The 13,072-nt window shown below is 38.6% G+C and overlaps 1 protein-coding gene across 1 annotated transcript in view; it reads left to right on the forward strand.

Annotated features, from left to right (window-relative positions):
* LOC127851264 (serine/arginine repetitive matrix protein 1-like) overlaps window positions 1-13,072 on the forward strand; it is a 50,316-nt gene that overhangs the window by 21,481 nt on the left and 15,763 nt on the right. Inside the window, exons 8-11 of the mRNA XM_052384908.1 lie at window positions 4,337-4,528; window positions 9,971-10,052; window positions 10,467-10,629; window positions 11,354-11,657. Of these exons, the coding sequence (XP_052240868.1) occupies window positions 4,337-4,528; window positions 9,971-10,052; window positions 10,467-10,629; window positions 11,354-11,657 (741 nt within the window). The remainder of the gene's footprint in view (window positions 1-4,336; window positions 4,529-9,970; window positions 10,053-10,466; window positions 10,630-11,353; window positions 11,658-13,072) is intronic.

Here is a 13,072-nt window from a genome sequence, read left to right on the forward strand (position 1 = left end):
ATGCCCACCTTGAAGTAGGCATCATATAGCAGTCACATATTTCTGTGGGAAATTATTTGTCTCAGTCATAATTGTCCCCTACCGGTTTCACCGGAGGGGACTTATGGTTTGCGCTGTGTGTGTCTGTGAGTCTGTCTGTCACACTTTTCTGGATCCTGCGATAACTTTAAAAGTTCTTCATATTTTTTCATGAAACATGGATAGATGGCAATATGGACATAATGCACATCATTTCATTTTGTTCCTACGTCAAAAATTCTGGTTGCTATGGCAACAAATAGACTAGAAATACTGCTGAAAATGGTGTTTTTCTGGATCCTGTGATAACTTTAAAAGTTCTTCATTTTTTTTCATGAAACTTGAAACATGGATAGATGGCAATATGGAAATTATGCACGTCATTTCATTTTGTTCCTATGTCAAAAATTCTGGTTGCTATGGCAACAATGATTTTTTTTTTAATCCAACAATGGTGGAATTTCTGACAATGGTGGAGCCGGTAGGGGACATTTATTGCTTGGCAATAGTCTTGTTTTGAAATGTTTTGCTGACTTCCATATACAGTCCACTCTAGTTATCTCGAAATCGGCGGGAACAAGAACAAATATCGAGATAACGAGAGTTCAAGATATCTGATTTGGCGTTTTCAAAGAAAAAATGAGACGAAAATTTAATTTGTTTTTAACATCTATATACCTGCTAAGTGGTATAACTAAAGCCGGCACTGTTTGGCATAATACTCTCTACTACCCTATCTATTACCTAATATCTTATACCTAATATATACGCGTTTTTATGAGACATGATTAAATAAATGCTTACAATGACGTTTTAAGTGTTACAGAATTGCATGAACACATGCGGTTATCATTTTTCTAAACTGTCGAGTAAACATCTAGTGTTTTTTCCAGGCCATTTTAGCGTGGCGAAAAGCCACACCGCCCTCCTGGATCGCCACTCTGCCCTTTTCAAAGGCAATTTCGCTACGCGCCCTTTTTTTTCAAAGGCAAATGTTGCCACGCGCCCTTATCGATAACATCTTTATTGCCTTACAATCTAACTTGGTCCGCAAAATCAGCTTCCTTGATTGTCTGTGACGCTCCCACTGTGCTTGATTTACTCAAGAGACGTCAACGTCTAATCGACTATATAAATTGAGCAGATTTAATCTATAACAGTGCTCGATTTATAGGTAGGTCTTACTGACTGCTCCAAAGCTGTGAATTAGTCATGCGTGAATAACCTCGTGTCAGTATCAATCGATAATGCCGAAGGCTATGTTATACCAAGCGCACTTTTCGGTCGGCAATCTGTACTCCTCCACGATAAAATCATTTCTTCGGAGACTTTTGATGAAAAACTCGATGTTATTCTCGTGGCAATTGTGCATTGCATGCATTATTTAGTTATATCAAAACATATATTTTTACGCATAATTACATTTAAAATCACAAACAAATTTATTCTTTATCGTTTTCGTCTTGAAGATAATTAGATCTAATTATTGAAATAATTACTGAGACGTATACTAATTTAACAAAATGCGAATCGCGTATACGATTTAACGTTGCTATGCGCACCTGTCGCTTACATCATTTTACATTTTATCAACATGGCAGACTATACAGAATTAAATTGTGACTCGGCAAAAATTGCAAATATTGTCGTAAACGATTGTATTAACGATGGAGATTATACATTAAGAAGTAATTAATGAAATGTCTGTGATAATCAACGATGCATAAAAATGTTTTAGATAGCAACAACATTATTTATTTATTTGTAATCTACTCGGTGGATGTATGTCACGGAAACGAGTGTTTGCATATTGTTAGCGATCAATTTACTCGCAATTTTATTTTAAACATCTGTCAAGATTATTGTTAGAAAATGGGACAAACATGGTTTCATTTATATGTTAGTGGATCTGTGTATAATCAGATTCATATGCATATATTGCTTTATTATGTTTGTCGTGCTGTACAGTTTATTGAAACAGCATGGAACTTAAATGTACATTGCAAGGTAAATATATTATATTAATATAAATCATAGTAAGTTAAATACATCTATACATCTATATACATAAATACATCTATTACCATTAAATGTGCTTGTTTATATTTTTTCCACAACTGCCTCTAATGCGATTACATGTTTCTCCCTAATTCAGGTATTCACGAAACGTTTTTGCCCTTTTTTGCCTAAACTGCGCGCTAAAATGCCCTTTTTGAAAGTAATGGGCCATGCCCCTTTGCCCTCCTCGGAAAACACTAACATCTGGTAATGTTGCTATTTAAAGTTATGATGCAATTCGGTACAAGTACAGGGCTCGAAATTAACACTCGCACACTCGCAAAATGCGAGTAAAAAATACCGATTGCGAGTTAAGTTTAAAGCCACTAGTATTTTTTTGCGAGTAAATAAATGGTGAAAAGAAATGAGTAGGTATAATGCTGCTCGACGTCATGATCGCTAAATCTTAAGTCAATTTATAGAACGCCCAAGTACCCTTATGCGTAAGCGCGCACCTTGTATGTAGACTGGTATATACAGATACGCCGATGGTATTGGTACAAAGGAATTGAAACAGTCGACCATTCACTTTAAAACCACAGACGGAAATAACACAAAATATACATAATGCAAAAGATTAAGCAAAGTTAACCGTTTAGTTAGAAAAAACGGATTTTAAATCCTTCTACGAAAACAGTGAATTAATGGGAAAAATACCTTAAAATAAGACTAAAACTTGTTGTAGATGAAGATAGTCAATCAACCTGATGTGGGTCCTTATGGTCCAAGGAACTGATATCTTTGTATGGTTGCAGAAATAAAATGTGTATACATGTTAAGTACTTTTATTTTGTTTAAATAGTACTAAACTAATGTCCAAGGTTTTTGTATGTTTCCATCAAATTTGCAAGAATGCTTTTGATTTTGCGAGTTGGTATTAAAGCTGCTCGCAATTTTTTGCAAGTAGAAAAAAAAGTTAAATTCGAGCCCTGAAGTATGCTCCAGAGTGAGATTAGTACATCACATGAAAGAAGAGTAATTGGCGTCCAATCAAGACGAGGGTTTTCCATCTGAACATGCGTAAATCACGTTCCGGAATACTGAACTGTACATGTACATTTTGTAGTTCTGCAACTTTGCGACGGTTTATATTCGCAAAAATATAACTCAATGAATTATGGAATGTTGTTTGTAAAAACAATTAGTCTTTTTACAGGCTGTGTATTAATTGCAGTTAAAGTGACAGGCCTTACTCAAGTGTTAATGGCTAACGGCATTACACACATGTGATCATTGATGCAATTAACGGATCAATTATCTACCGCACAGAATCGGGAGCAGCCGGGCGAAGATGGTCGGTGAAGTTTCAAAGAAATTTTTCCTCACCTTTGCCGACTCTGGGACAGTTATTCGCACTTCGAGATAAACCACAGTAAATACACGTAAAATCGGGACTCGGGACACATTATTATATCGAGATATCGAATTATTCGACATAGCGAAAATCGAGATATGCGATGTTTATTAATATAGATCAAGAAGGAAAAAATTTGGGACATTGAGCTTACTTCGACATATCAAGAAAATTGAGATATCCGATGTTGAGATAACGATAGTGGACTGTAATGATGAATTTCAAAATAATTTGGCACACAGTTCTAAAATTATAAGACGATAATAAAAATCATGTTGTGTGTAACACATGTCTCCTTACCTCAAAGATCAGTGTCACACTTAAAATTTTAAGAATAAATGAGGTCTTATAACTGCTTGAACATTCTTGTCTTTGGTATAACTGTGCCATATATTGATGGAATTTACCATAACTTGGCTCAAATTCAATCCGACATGTTTAGCGCTCGTCTCCCTTAGAGGTCAAGGTCAAGCTGAGAGTTCAAATGTCAAATGTGGCGATAACACAACTTGTCTGGACTGTACTTTTTTATATATTATGCTATTATAAGATAACTGACCATAAATTACTACCATGAGGAGACTGATTGTTATCTGTTTCACCCGTCTCAGTACCTCAAAGGTTAAGGTCACACTTTAGATTGCAAAAGTCAAATTAAGCAATATAGAACGCTATAATTAGACAAATGTGGAATATGGGGTGTCCTTTCCCTATCTACACATGTATTGTTTTCTGTATAATCAGTAATGTTTTCTGTAGCTGTGTACTAAAAATAGTCTTTTCTCTATGAATGCAATTAATGCCTAATAGTTATGAACATCAAGTGTTCCTTAATCTTGTAATGCGTGTTGGGTGCAATATTGTTGTATTGTAAACATCCAGACTTCAATCTTTCACTATTTCCAGATCTCCTCGTAGATCACCCCGTCACACATCGCCACGCAGACGGTCGCGAGACCGCCAGGAGAGGGGGGTGAGGGAAAGGTCACCACAGAGGCCAAGCCCATCAGCTCGCCGACGGCGATCACCGCCACGACACCGCAGGGAGGACAGCAGGGGGAGGTCACCCATACCAGTGGCTGCCAAGAAACCAGCCAGGTATGGGATCTGTTTTGAACCTGGCTTGCTAGCTTAGATCAGGGGATGCAGGATCAACGAGGTTTACACACAGGCTTGACAGAATGTAAACACATTGTTAACAATCTTTTTTGTGTGCAAATATCTCAAGTTATTGAAATACATTTTCAAAAATCTTTAGTTCATAAAAGACGTTTTTTCTTGCATTTTGTGACGATATCTTATGATTTAAGAATTATTCATTGAATACGTCTGAAATTGGTGCCAAAATTTCACGTTGCATGCAACATAACCATGCACATAAATGAGTTATGCATCAAATTTTTTGTCAAGAACACAAGCTTATTAAATAAAGAAATTTGGATGTATTTCACATTGCCATAAGCAGCATAAAAAACTGTTATTGTTTTTATGCACTAGTTGAAATTCATACCGGTGTGTTTACAACCATTAACATTCAATTATGAACCCCACAAAGTCACGTGATCCTGCACCCTGTAGATGGTAGAGCACTGAACTACTAATCCAAGGATTGTGGGGCTCAATTCTCTGTCAGGAGTCATCAAATGTTAGGGGATTTTATCTTGAAATAATTTCAATGTTCATTCTCAACACACATGTTCAAAATGGCAAAAACACGAACCAAAACACTTGTCGGTTTCATGGGTGAAAGTTTTCCAGGTTAAAACAGAATTCCTGTTTTTGGATACCCTAGGTTTCCACGTATAGCGCGCACCCGTGTATAGCGCGCAGGCTGTTTTTTAAATGCAAAAATGGAGAAAAAAATATTTAAAGACAATAAAACCACCAAATCAAACCGAAAATGGCCGCCATTTTACTATTGCACAATCCAATAATCCGGGGCATTGGAAAGCTTAATTAAGCATTGAAAATAGGAAGCGTCATTATGATTAGGAGCATGGGTTGCATAGCACTATACTTTTCTGACAATTTTGTAATTTTCTAGCAAAAGATTAACAGTCCACGTGCATTTAGTGAAAAACGTGAGAAAATTAGAATTAGTGTACACTGTGTGATTTTTCCTTGGGGGAAAGCGTGGGCATTACCGGTAAATTTGAATGTCGCATGGGAGACAGGGATACAACCCGCATGGGAGACAGGGATACAATTGTTGAGGTATGCGGGCGTAGGACTATATTTTTGACAATTGTTAAGACTATTCTTTCGAGAATATGGGTGGCCCTGAGAAGGGCCGTTGTTGTCTTTGTCGTTTCTCCGCGGTCGTCTAGAGTGGTCTTCCATCGATGTCAGATGCGTCAAAACCTTCAAATTCTTCTTCGTCGCTGTCGCTCACAAATAACTTCTCTATCTGTTCGTCTGTCATTCCGGTCGGTGTTTCCTCGTAGTAGTCTTGTAGTTCGTGGTGGTCTTCTTCATCTGGAGTTGTAGAGCAGTCGTCGTTGGATGTCTTCTTCGTCAGGTCATCCCAAATAGGGTCGTCTTCAGTCCCATCTAGGTTGTTAGAAATGCAGCACTTCTTAAAGACCTTCACAATGATGTTGGGGTCCAGTTGTTGCCATGTGTCTACTATCCATTTGCATATCTCCTCCAACTCCGGCTTCCGCATGCGCCCGGTGGTTGTAAAGGAGTGGTCGCCCTTGCTGTACCACTGGTTCCAGCGTCTCTGCAACAGGACCTTCATAGGCTTATTGATGGACACATCATGTGGTTGCAGGACGCTGGTCAAGCCACCCGGAATGATGGCAAGAGTGGTTTTGTAGTCCTCTTTGAGTAGGCGCAGCAGAGCCGGGGAACGATGGCACTGGAAGGCGTCGAGGACAAGGAGGCTTCGTTTGGAAAAACCACCTGGTTTCCCAGACTGTTTTCCCCAGTCTTTAACCAGGTTGTCGTCCATCCACCCCTTGTCCTGTGTTCTCAGGATGATTCTGGTGGGCCATGTGACACCCTTTGGAAGTGTCTTCCGCTTGAAGACAACATACGGGGAGAGCTTTCCACCGTCTGCTGTGCATGCAAGCATGACGGTGAAGCGATTCTTTTCATTTCCCGTAGTGTTGATGGTCACCGTCTTTGACCCCTTTGCTGCAATGGTCGTATGAGCAGAAAGATCAAACGTCAGCGGGGTCTGATCAGCGTTGCCAATCTGTGCCATGTCAAATTCTAAATTCGTCCTCTTCTTTATGATATAGCACTGAAACTCGATCAACTTGTCCTCGAAGTCGCTCGGTAGCTTTTGCGCTATATGCGTTCTTCTTCTTATAGAGAGTAGGTGGCGTCTCAAAAAGCCGTGGGCCCATCGAACTGACACTTTTAAGTCTTTTGTGGACTCGCTCAGACTAGCGAGCCGACGAGCCTCCATACGTAGCTCAACAGTGGAAACAGCGATTTCACTGTCGCGCCTCTTCTCTACCCAGGCGAGCAGCTGTTTTTCGACATCTGGGTAGTGAGCAGACGACCCTAGCTGAGCCTGCTTTGAACGCGGAAGTTTCAGCAGACTGGACTTGTTCTTACGCCACTCCCGCACCGATGACTCGCCGACAATGAACTCACGGCCAGCAGCTCGATTACCATTAGTCTCGGCGTACTTGATAACATCAAGCTTTTCTTTGGCTGTATGCGACTGACGTACACGACCCATTTTGACAATCAAGATAAATCTTGTGTTTATGGACAATTTCAAGACAATTTCAAGATAAATCTTGTGATGGTAGACAATTTCAATTTGGATGATGTTCTGTATGACGATGTCAATTTCTCTCTGTATTGTAGTTCAGGCGATTGCGATTGCTAACGAATGTTTGAAACACCACTGTTGAACGTTCAATATTTATACACACAAAATGCAATTGCATATTGTCACGAGTCGTGGCACATATTACTCAATAACATCTGCCAATTACGAAGTGCAAAATGACCCCCTTTCACACCTACCGTTACCCTCAAAAGACCTCGTTCGCACCTACCCTTGCCTGCTCTCGACAACAATCCCCATCGGAATTTATCAATAAAGAAGTGTAAAAACACAAACAAAGAAATATCCGCAAGTTTAATCAAACAAATTTATGTTGACAAAACTTCTGCTACCGCGTTCATATCTACCAGTAGCGACTTCTTGTTGTTTCGAAAATGGCCCCTCAGTCTGTACGATTATAGGGTGGTGGTTTTCTGGAAAAAAACATGGCGGCCATTTTGATTATTTACGATTACACAACATATTTTTTACCAATTTAGCTGCCAGGATAGCGTTGTATCAATGTATAGCGCGCATCAGCTTTTTAATTTGAATTTTGGAGGTAAAACACTGTGCGCTATACGTGGAAACCTATGGTAGCCGCAGGGGCCAATTTCTAAATAGGTTAAATCCATTGAGAAAATTTTAGGGGGGTACGGTGGTAATCACTCTATAGATAGCAGGCGAACATTTAAGTAACTAAAAACAATGCGCCAATGTATTCTAATAAACCAGATCTTCAGTTTGTAGTTTACTGCAGATCTGGTTTTTTAGAATACATTGATATTGGTGGTGGTGGTAACAGGAAATTCATTTTTATGCCCCCGAATCGAAAGATCGGGGGTATATTGTTTTTGGCCTGTCATTGTATGTGTGTCTGTGTGACCCAAAACTTTAACCTTGGTCATTACTTTTGCAATATTCAAGATAGCAACTTGATAATTGGCATGCATGTGTATCTCATGGAGCTGCACATTTAGAGTGGTTAAAGGTCAAGGTCATCCTTCAAGGTCAAAGGTCAAATTTATGGCTTCAAAGCGGCGCAATAGGGGGCATTGTGTTTCTGACAAACACATCTCTTGTGTAACCATGTTTTAAGCATGTTTTGACCTGTGATTATGCAATGGAGGTAAATAAGATGCATATTGATTTTTAGGTCACCTGGTCAAAGGTCAAGGTCACACTTATTTAGAAATAAGTTCCTACATGTTGTCTCAAAAAATGCTTTGATATAGGATTATCTACCTTTGTATGCTGGTTACCTGGGAGGATGGACTGAGGCCCATTTATTTTGAAGTCAACAGGTCAAAGATCAAGGTGATTTCCCCTCAATACCCTGAGAAGGCTTTGATTTAATATTATTAACATTTGAAGGGATAGAAAGGTAGGTGCATGCTCAATTTAAGGTCATAATGCATAAAAAAATCGCCCTACACTTAAATTCTTTTTAGGATTACTGTGAAACCATTTATTTTCGTCAGCACGAAATTTCGTCCTTTTTAAAAAGTGACTATTTCGTCAGCACTTAAATTCGTCCATTTCTGGTTTTGAAAAAAAATGCGTCCGATTTGTTTGTAATGTTTGTAATACATGTAATACGCGGTTGCGAAAAAATCGTGCTGGGGAAAGAGGGGTGACGCTTGGTAGTCACTTGCAAGAGGTGGGCCTTGTTTGGCATATGCCAATTAACAAGTCTGTTATTTCAGGTGATAGTAACTGTCCCTTATTATTTATGTCATTGACACGTTCTTTGTTATGATAAGCGGATAAGTGGGACTTAATAACCGTTAACGAGTGTTTTAAACAACGAAGCCAATTGCCAATTAGTCTTTTTCCATTACAATCACGGACAACCAAACACAAATCAATATGTTCTTTATTAATTTGTAATAAAAGTGCAGAATATATTTCAGTCAGGTGTTGATCACACATCGTCATATTTTTATTGCGTTTAATAGTATTGTCTTTAATCCAGATTCGCTTCGTGTTGGCTGTATAATCTGCAACACCCCTGAGAAACACAATACACACAATGGGTAATAAAGTGGGTAACAATTAGCGCAAATCAACACTATTATACCTATACGAAGTCGACGCATTCGATACAGCCTTATTGCATTCGCGTTTTACAGGAAATGTCAGTTGTCAGTACACTGTATAATGTACACCCCTTTGTGTCAAAACCGGATTTAACTTGAGTGTGAATAGTCGACTGTTTCATGTTCTTTGTATCAATACCATCCGGGTATCTGTACTATAAGTATACCAGTCTACAAACAAGGTGCCCGCTTCCGCATATGGGTATTCGGACGTTGAAAAAATTGACATACGGTTTAGCGTTCACGCAGTCGAACGCATTTAGCAATAAAACTTGTTTTTTTTCACTAATTCTTAACTTGCACAAAATACTAGTGGCTTATAACTTACCTTGCAATCTTTTTTTCTTGCATTTTGCGAGTGTTAATTTCGAGCCCTGTGTATATGCGTGGATTACGCTGGATTTAAATGCCTCATGCCTACGTTAATTCAGCCTTTGTTGTTTCAAATATGGGACATGATTGTTCGTTAGGATCTTGAATTCGTCCATCGGTCAAAGGACGAAAAAGACGAAAATTAATGTCTGACGAACAATAATGGTTTCACAGTATACCATATATCGAGGGATTTGCACCAATCCATAAACAAATTTAATTTGGCGGGGGATATCAATTAAACGCATTTGCTTGCTTATAAGGCTTGTGTTGTACTTATAGATCTGACAGCAGCTCTGGAAGTGACAGCGGCAGCTCAGATTCTGACCAGGCTCCGGGCAAACGGCCCCCAAACACCAGAAAGGTAGGAACTATAGCAACTATAGCGCTAAAACGCTATCATTAACTGTCATGGGTGAATAAATTTAATTTCTTGTAAGGATAATACATTTGTTTTCTTGCTGAAGTTGTTAAATAGATAAACAGAATGTCCCATTTACTTTTTGTTATAATGTTATTAATCTATTGAAACACATACATGCACGAATGCAAGAGTCAATATAGTACACAATCCAAGCATGAAGATGAAATGAATGCTGATAGAGGTATATCATCTATGGTGTCATTGTGATATGAAAGAAAATCTCTTAAAACTTTCCCACTTAGAAGTAAAGTGAAATTGGCTATATGCAGGGGTTTTGCTCATTGTTACCTTAGGCTTGGAGACAATCTTATTCTACTGGTATTAAATTTACTCCATGTACCTGCCCATACACAGCCCGCGATGGGGGACAGCGATGATGATGCAGGGGACAGACAGCCGGGGGTCCAACAGAGGCGTCGCTATCGGAAACAGCAGGAGGCAACCAATGAGGAGACAGACTCCAGTAGCTCTTCATCGTCGTCAGAGGAGGAGGAGGAACAACCACCTCCAGCTGCACGTAAGAATTAGGCTTAACAAGTTTAATGAGCTGCACTGTGGGAAAACTTGGCTTAATGCATGTATGTAAGTTTCATACCAGATAAGGCTGTGCAGTCTTTACAGGCTGACCAGGGATGACACTTTCCACTGTATTTTCGTAGAGAGACCACCTGTAAACAAAGAAAGTAACGTCGTCAAGCAAACTCTAGAACTTCATAGTTAAGAAGATAGTTAGATACACTGGCACTCAAATATAGCACGGATGACAGGGTTCAAGCCACAAGTCTGCGTGCCACGAGTGAAAATATATTTTTTCTATGATCACAAATTTTCTTTTTATTTTATGCTTTTTTTTCACCGTTTATATACATTGTTAAAGAGTTCAACTAAAGAATTTCGCTGGGATAATGAGTCATTTCGTCAAAAAAATGACGTCATTTCACAGTAATCAATAATTTTCACTGATAATTTTCATTGTTTGAAACAGTGAAATTATCAGTTTTAATTCACTGATATTTCTCTATAAACCACCAGAAAGCATAAAATAAAAATGGATTTGTATACGTTATGAGCTCATTTATGACTATGATGTGTTGTAATTCGCCAATACATGAATTAAACCCTACTGTATCAAGTACTGTATACAAACCACTTTTCTAGTGTGTATATCTATCCCATAATCCCATTATACATACTGTTAGGAGAGAAAATGAATCTTTGTAACATATTAATTAATTCTTCAGGTCGTTTTCGGGAAGACAGACAAGAACGCATTCGGGAACCATCTCCAAGAAGGGAGCCCGGGGGAAGGGGTCAATACCGCTCACCGCCCCGTTACCGAGAGGACCGCTACCATGACGAGAGGGGCCGCGATCGTAACTTTGATGAAAGGGGCCGCGATCGTAACTTTGATGAACGAGATCGTTACCGTGACAACCGTTATGATGAGAGGGATCGCTATAGGGAGGAGGTGAGACGGGACGATATGAGAGAGAGGAACCGTTACCAGGACGACAGGGATCGTTATGCGGATGCTAGGAGACAAAGGTACAGAACCCATGACTGCAATACATACAAAGTTTAATCTTTGACAAAGGACACTATAGCTGTTGCAGCAGATGTGTATTGATAATAAGATTACAATGGTTTTGCACTGTCTGTAGATATGCTAGACATTTTTCATCCCAGTGATCACATTCCTGAGTTATTTTCCATTTAATATTATAAGGCAATGTTTGGTATTGGTCTTGTTTGTGACAAATCTTTAGTTTTCAATCATAAACAAATTGCGCTTAAATTTCCAAAGTAAAACTTTCAATAAGCATTTTCTCTGGTCAATATTTTATGTTGACATGTATATCAGTAGGGTCTTGGCACTTGTTTCTCAACTTTAATTAAAAGATGAATGCATAATTCAAATGAAATGTACTTGGAATCTGTTATTAAATAATTAAGTTTTTTTTTTATACTCATTAGGTTATAGAAGATATTGTCTTATCCCCACAAGGTTATAGGCATTAAGCATTGCAAAAAGTGTTTTTCTGTATGTGCATACATACAAAAGATTGTGTTGTCCTCTCCTCCATAACTGTTAGGTTGATCTAACTCAAACTTTCTATGTGAAATTCCCTTAATTTGTAGTTAATTGTTAGAAAAGGGTTTAGTTTTGGCTGCGACAGGTATTCTAAGAATTATGCCTGTTTAATTTTTCCAATATGAAAAATATTGTCCCAACATTTTGTGTTTTTACACCCCCCCCCCCCCCCCCAAAATTGTGAGATTTTAACCCTTCAACTACTGTGGAGATCTCGCTCAAACTGTTACATTTAATGACTTTAATGTGAAGATTAACATAAAGAGTTAAAGCAGAATTGTGGCTGTTTTTTAGTTTCTCCTATAAGGAATGTATGCTCCCAAAATTCTTGGATTTCCCTTAAACTGTCACAGCTGATTTGTCTTACTTATGCCCATTTTTCCACTATGTATAGTTGATACATTCGAGTCCAGACATTATTTTGTCACGTAGGCTTCAGTATATGACACATTTCTAATTATATTTTATGTCCAACGGTCAGTTATGCCAAAGTTAGATATTAAAATTATTGCTACGGTTGTGTCAATTCTTATATAGACAAAAAAGCTTAATTGGGAAGTCTATGGGCCCACCACAAATTCGAGGGAAAAAGGTGGACACAATATGCTTAAAGATTTACTCCACAATCAGATTTGGAAAAACACATTAATCTGTGGGAACAAACAATTCTGACACTTTTAAATCCTTTCAAAATCATATGCCATATCAACAATTTTTTATGCTCCCCCAAAAATTTTGGGGAGAGCATATAGTCGCCGCTTCGTCTGTCCGTGTGTGTGTCCGTCCGTCCGTCCGTGCACAATTTTTGTTCGGGCTATATCTCGGCAATTAATGACCGGAATTCAATTAGACTTGATAGGAAGCTTCA

The sequence above is a fragment of the Dreissena polymorpha genome, chromosome 11 (genome assembly GCF_020536995.1).
Source record: "Dreissena polymorpha isolate Duluth1 chromosome 11, UMN_Dpol_1.0, whole genome shotgun sequence".
Lineage (NCBI taxonomy): Eukaryota > Metazoa > Mollusca > Bivalvia > Myida > Dreissenidae > Dreissena > Dreissena polymorpha.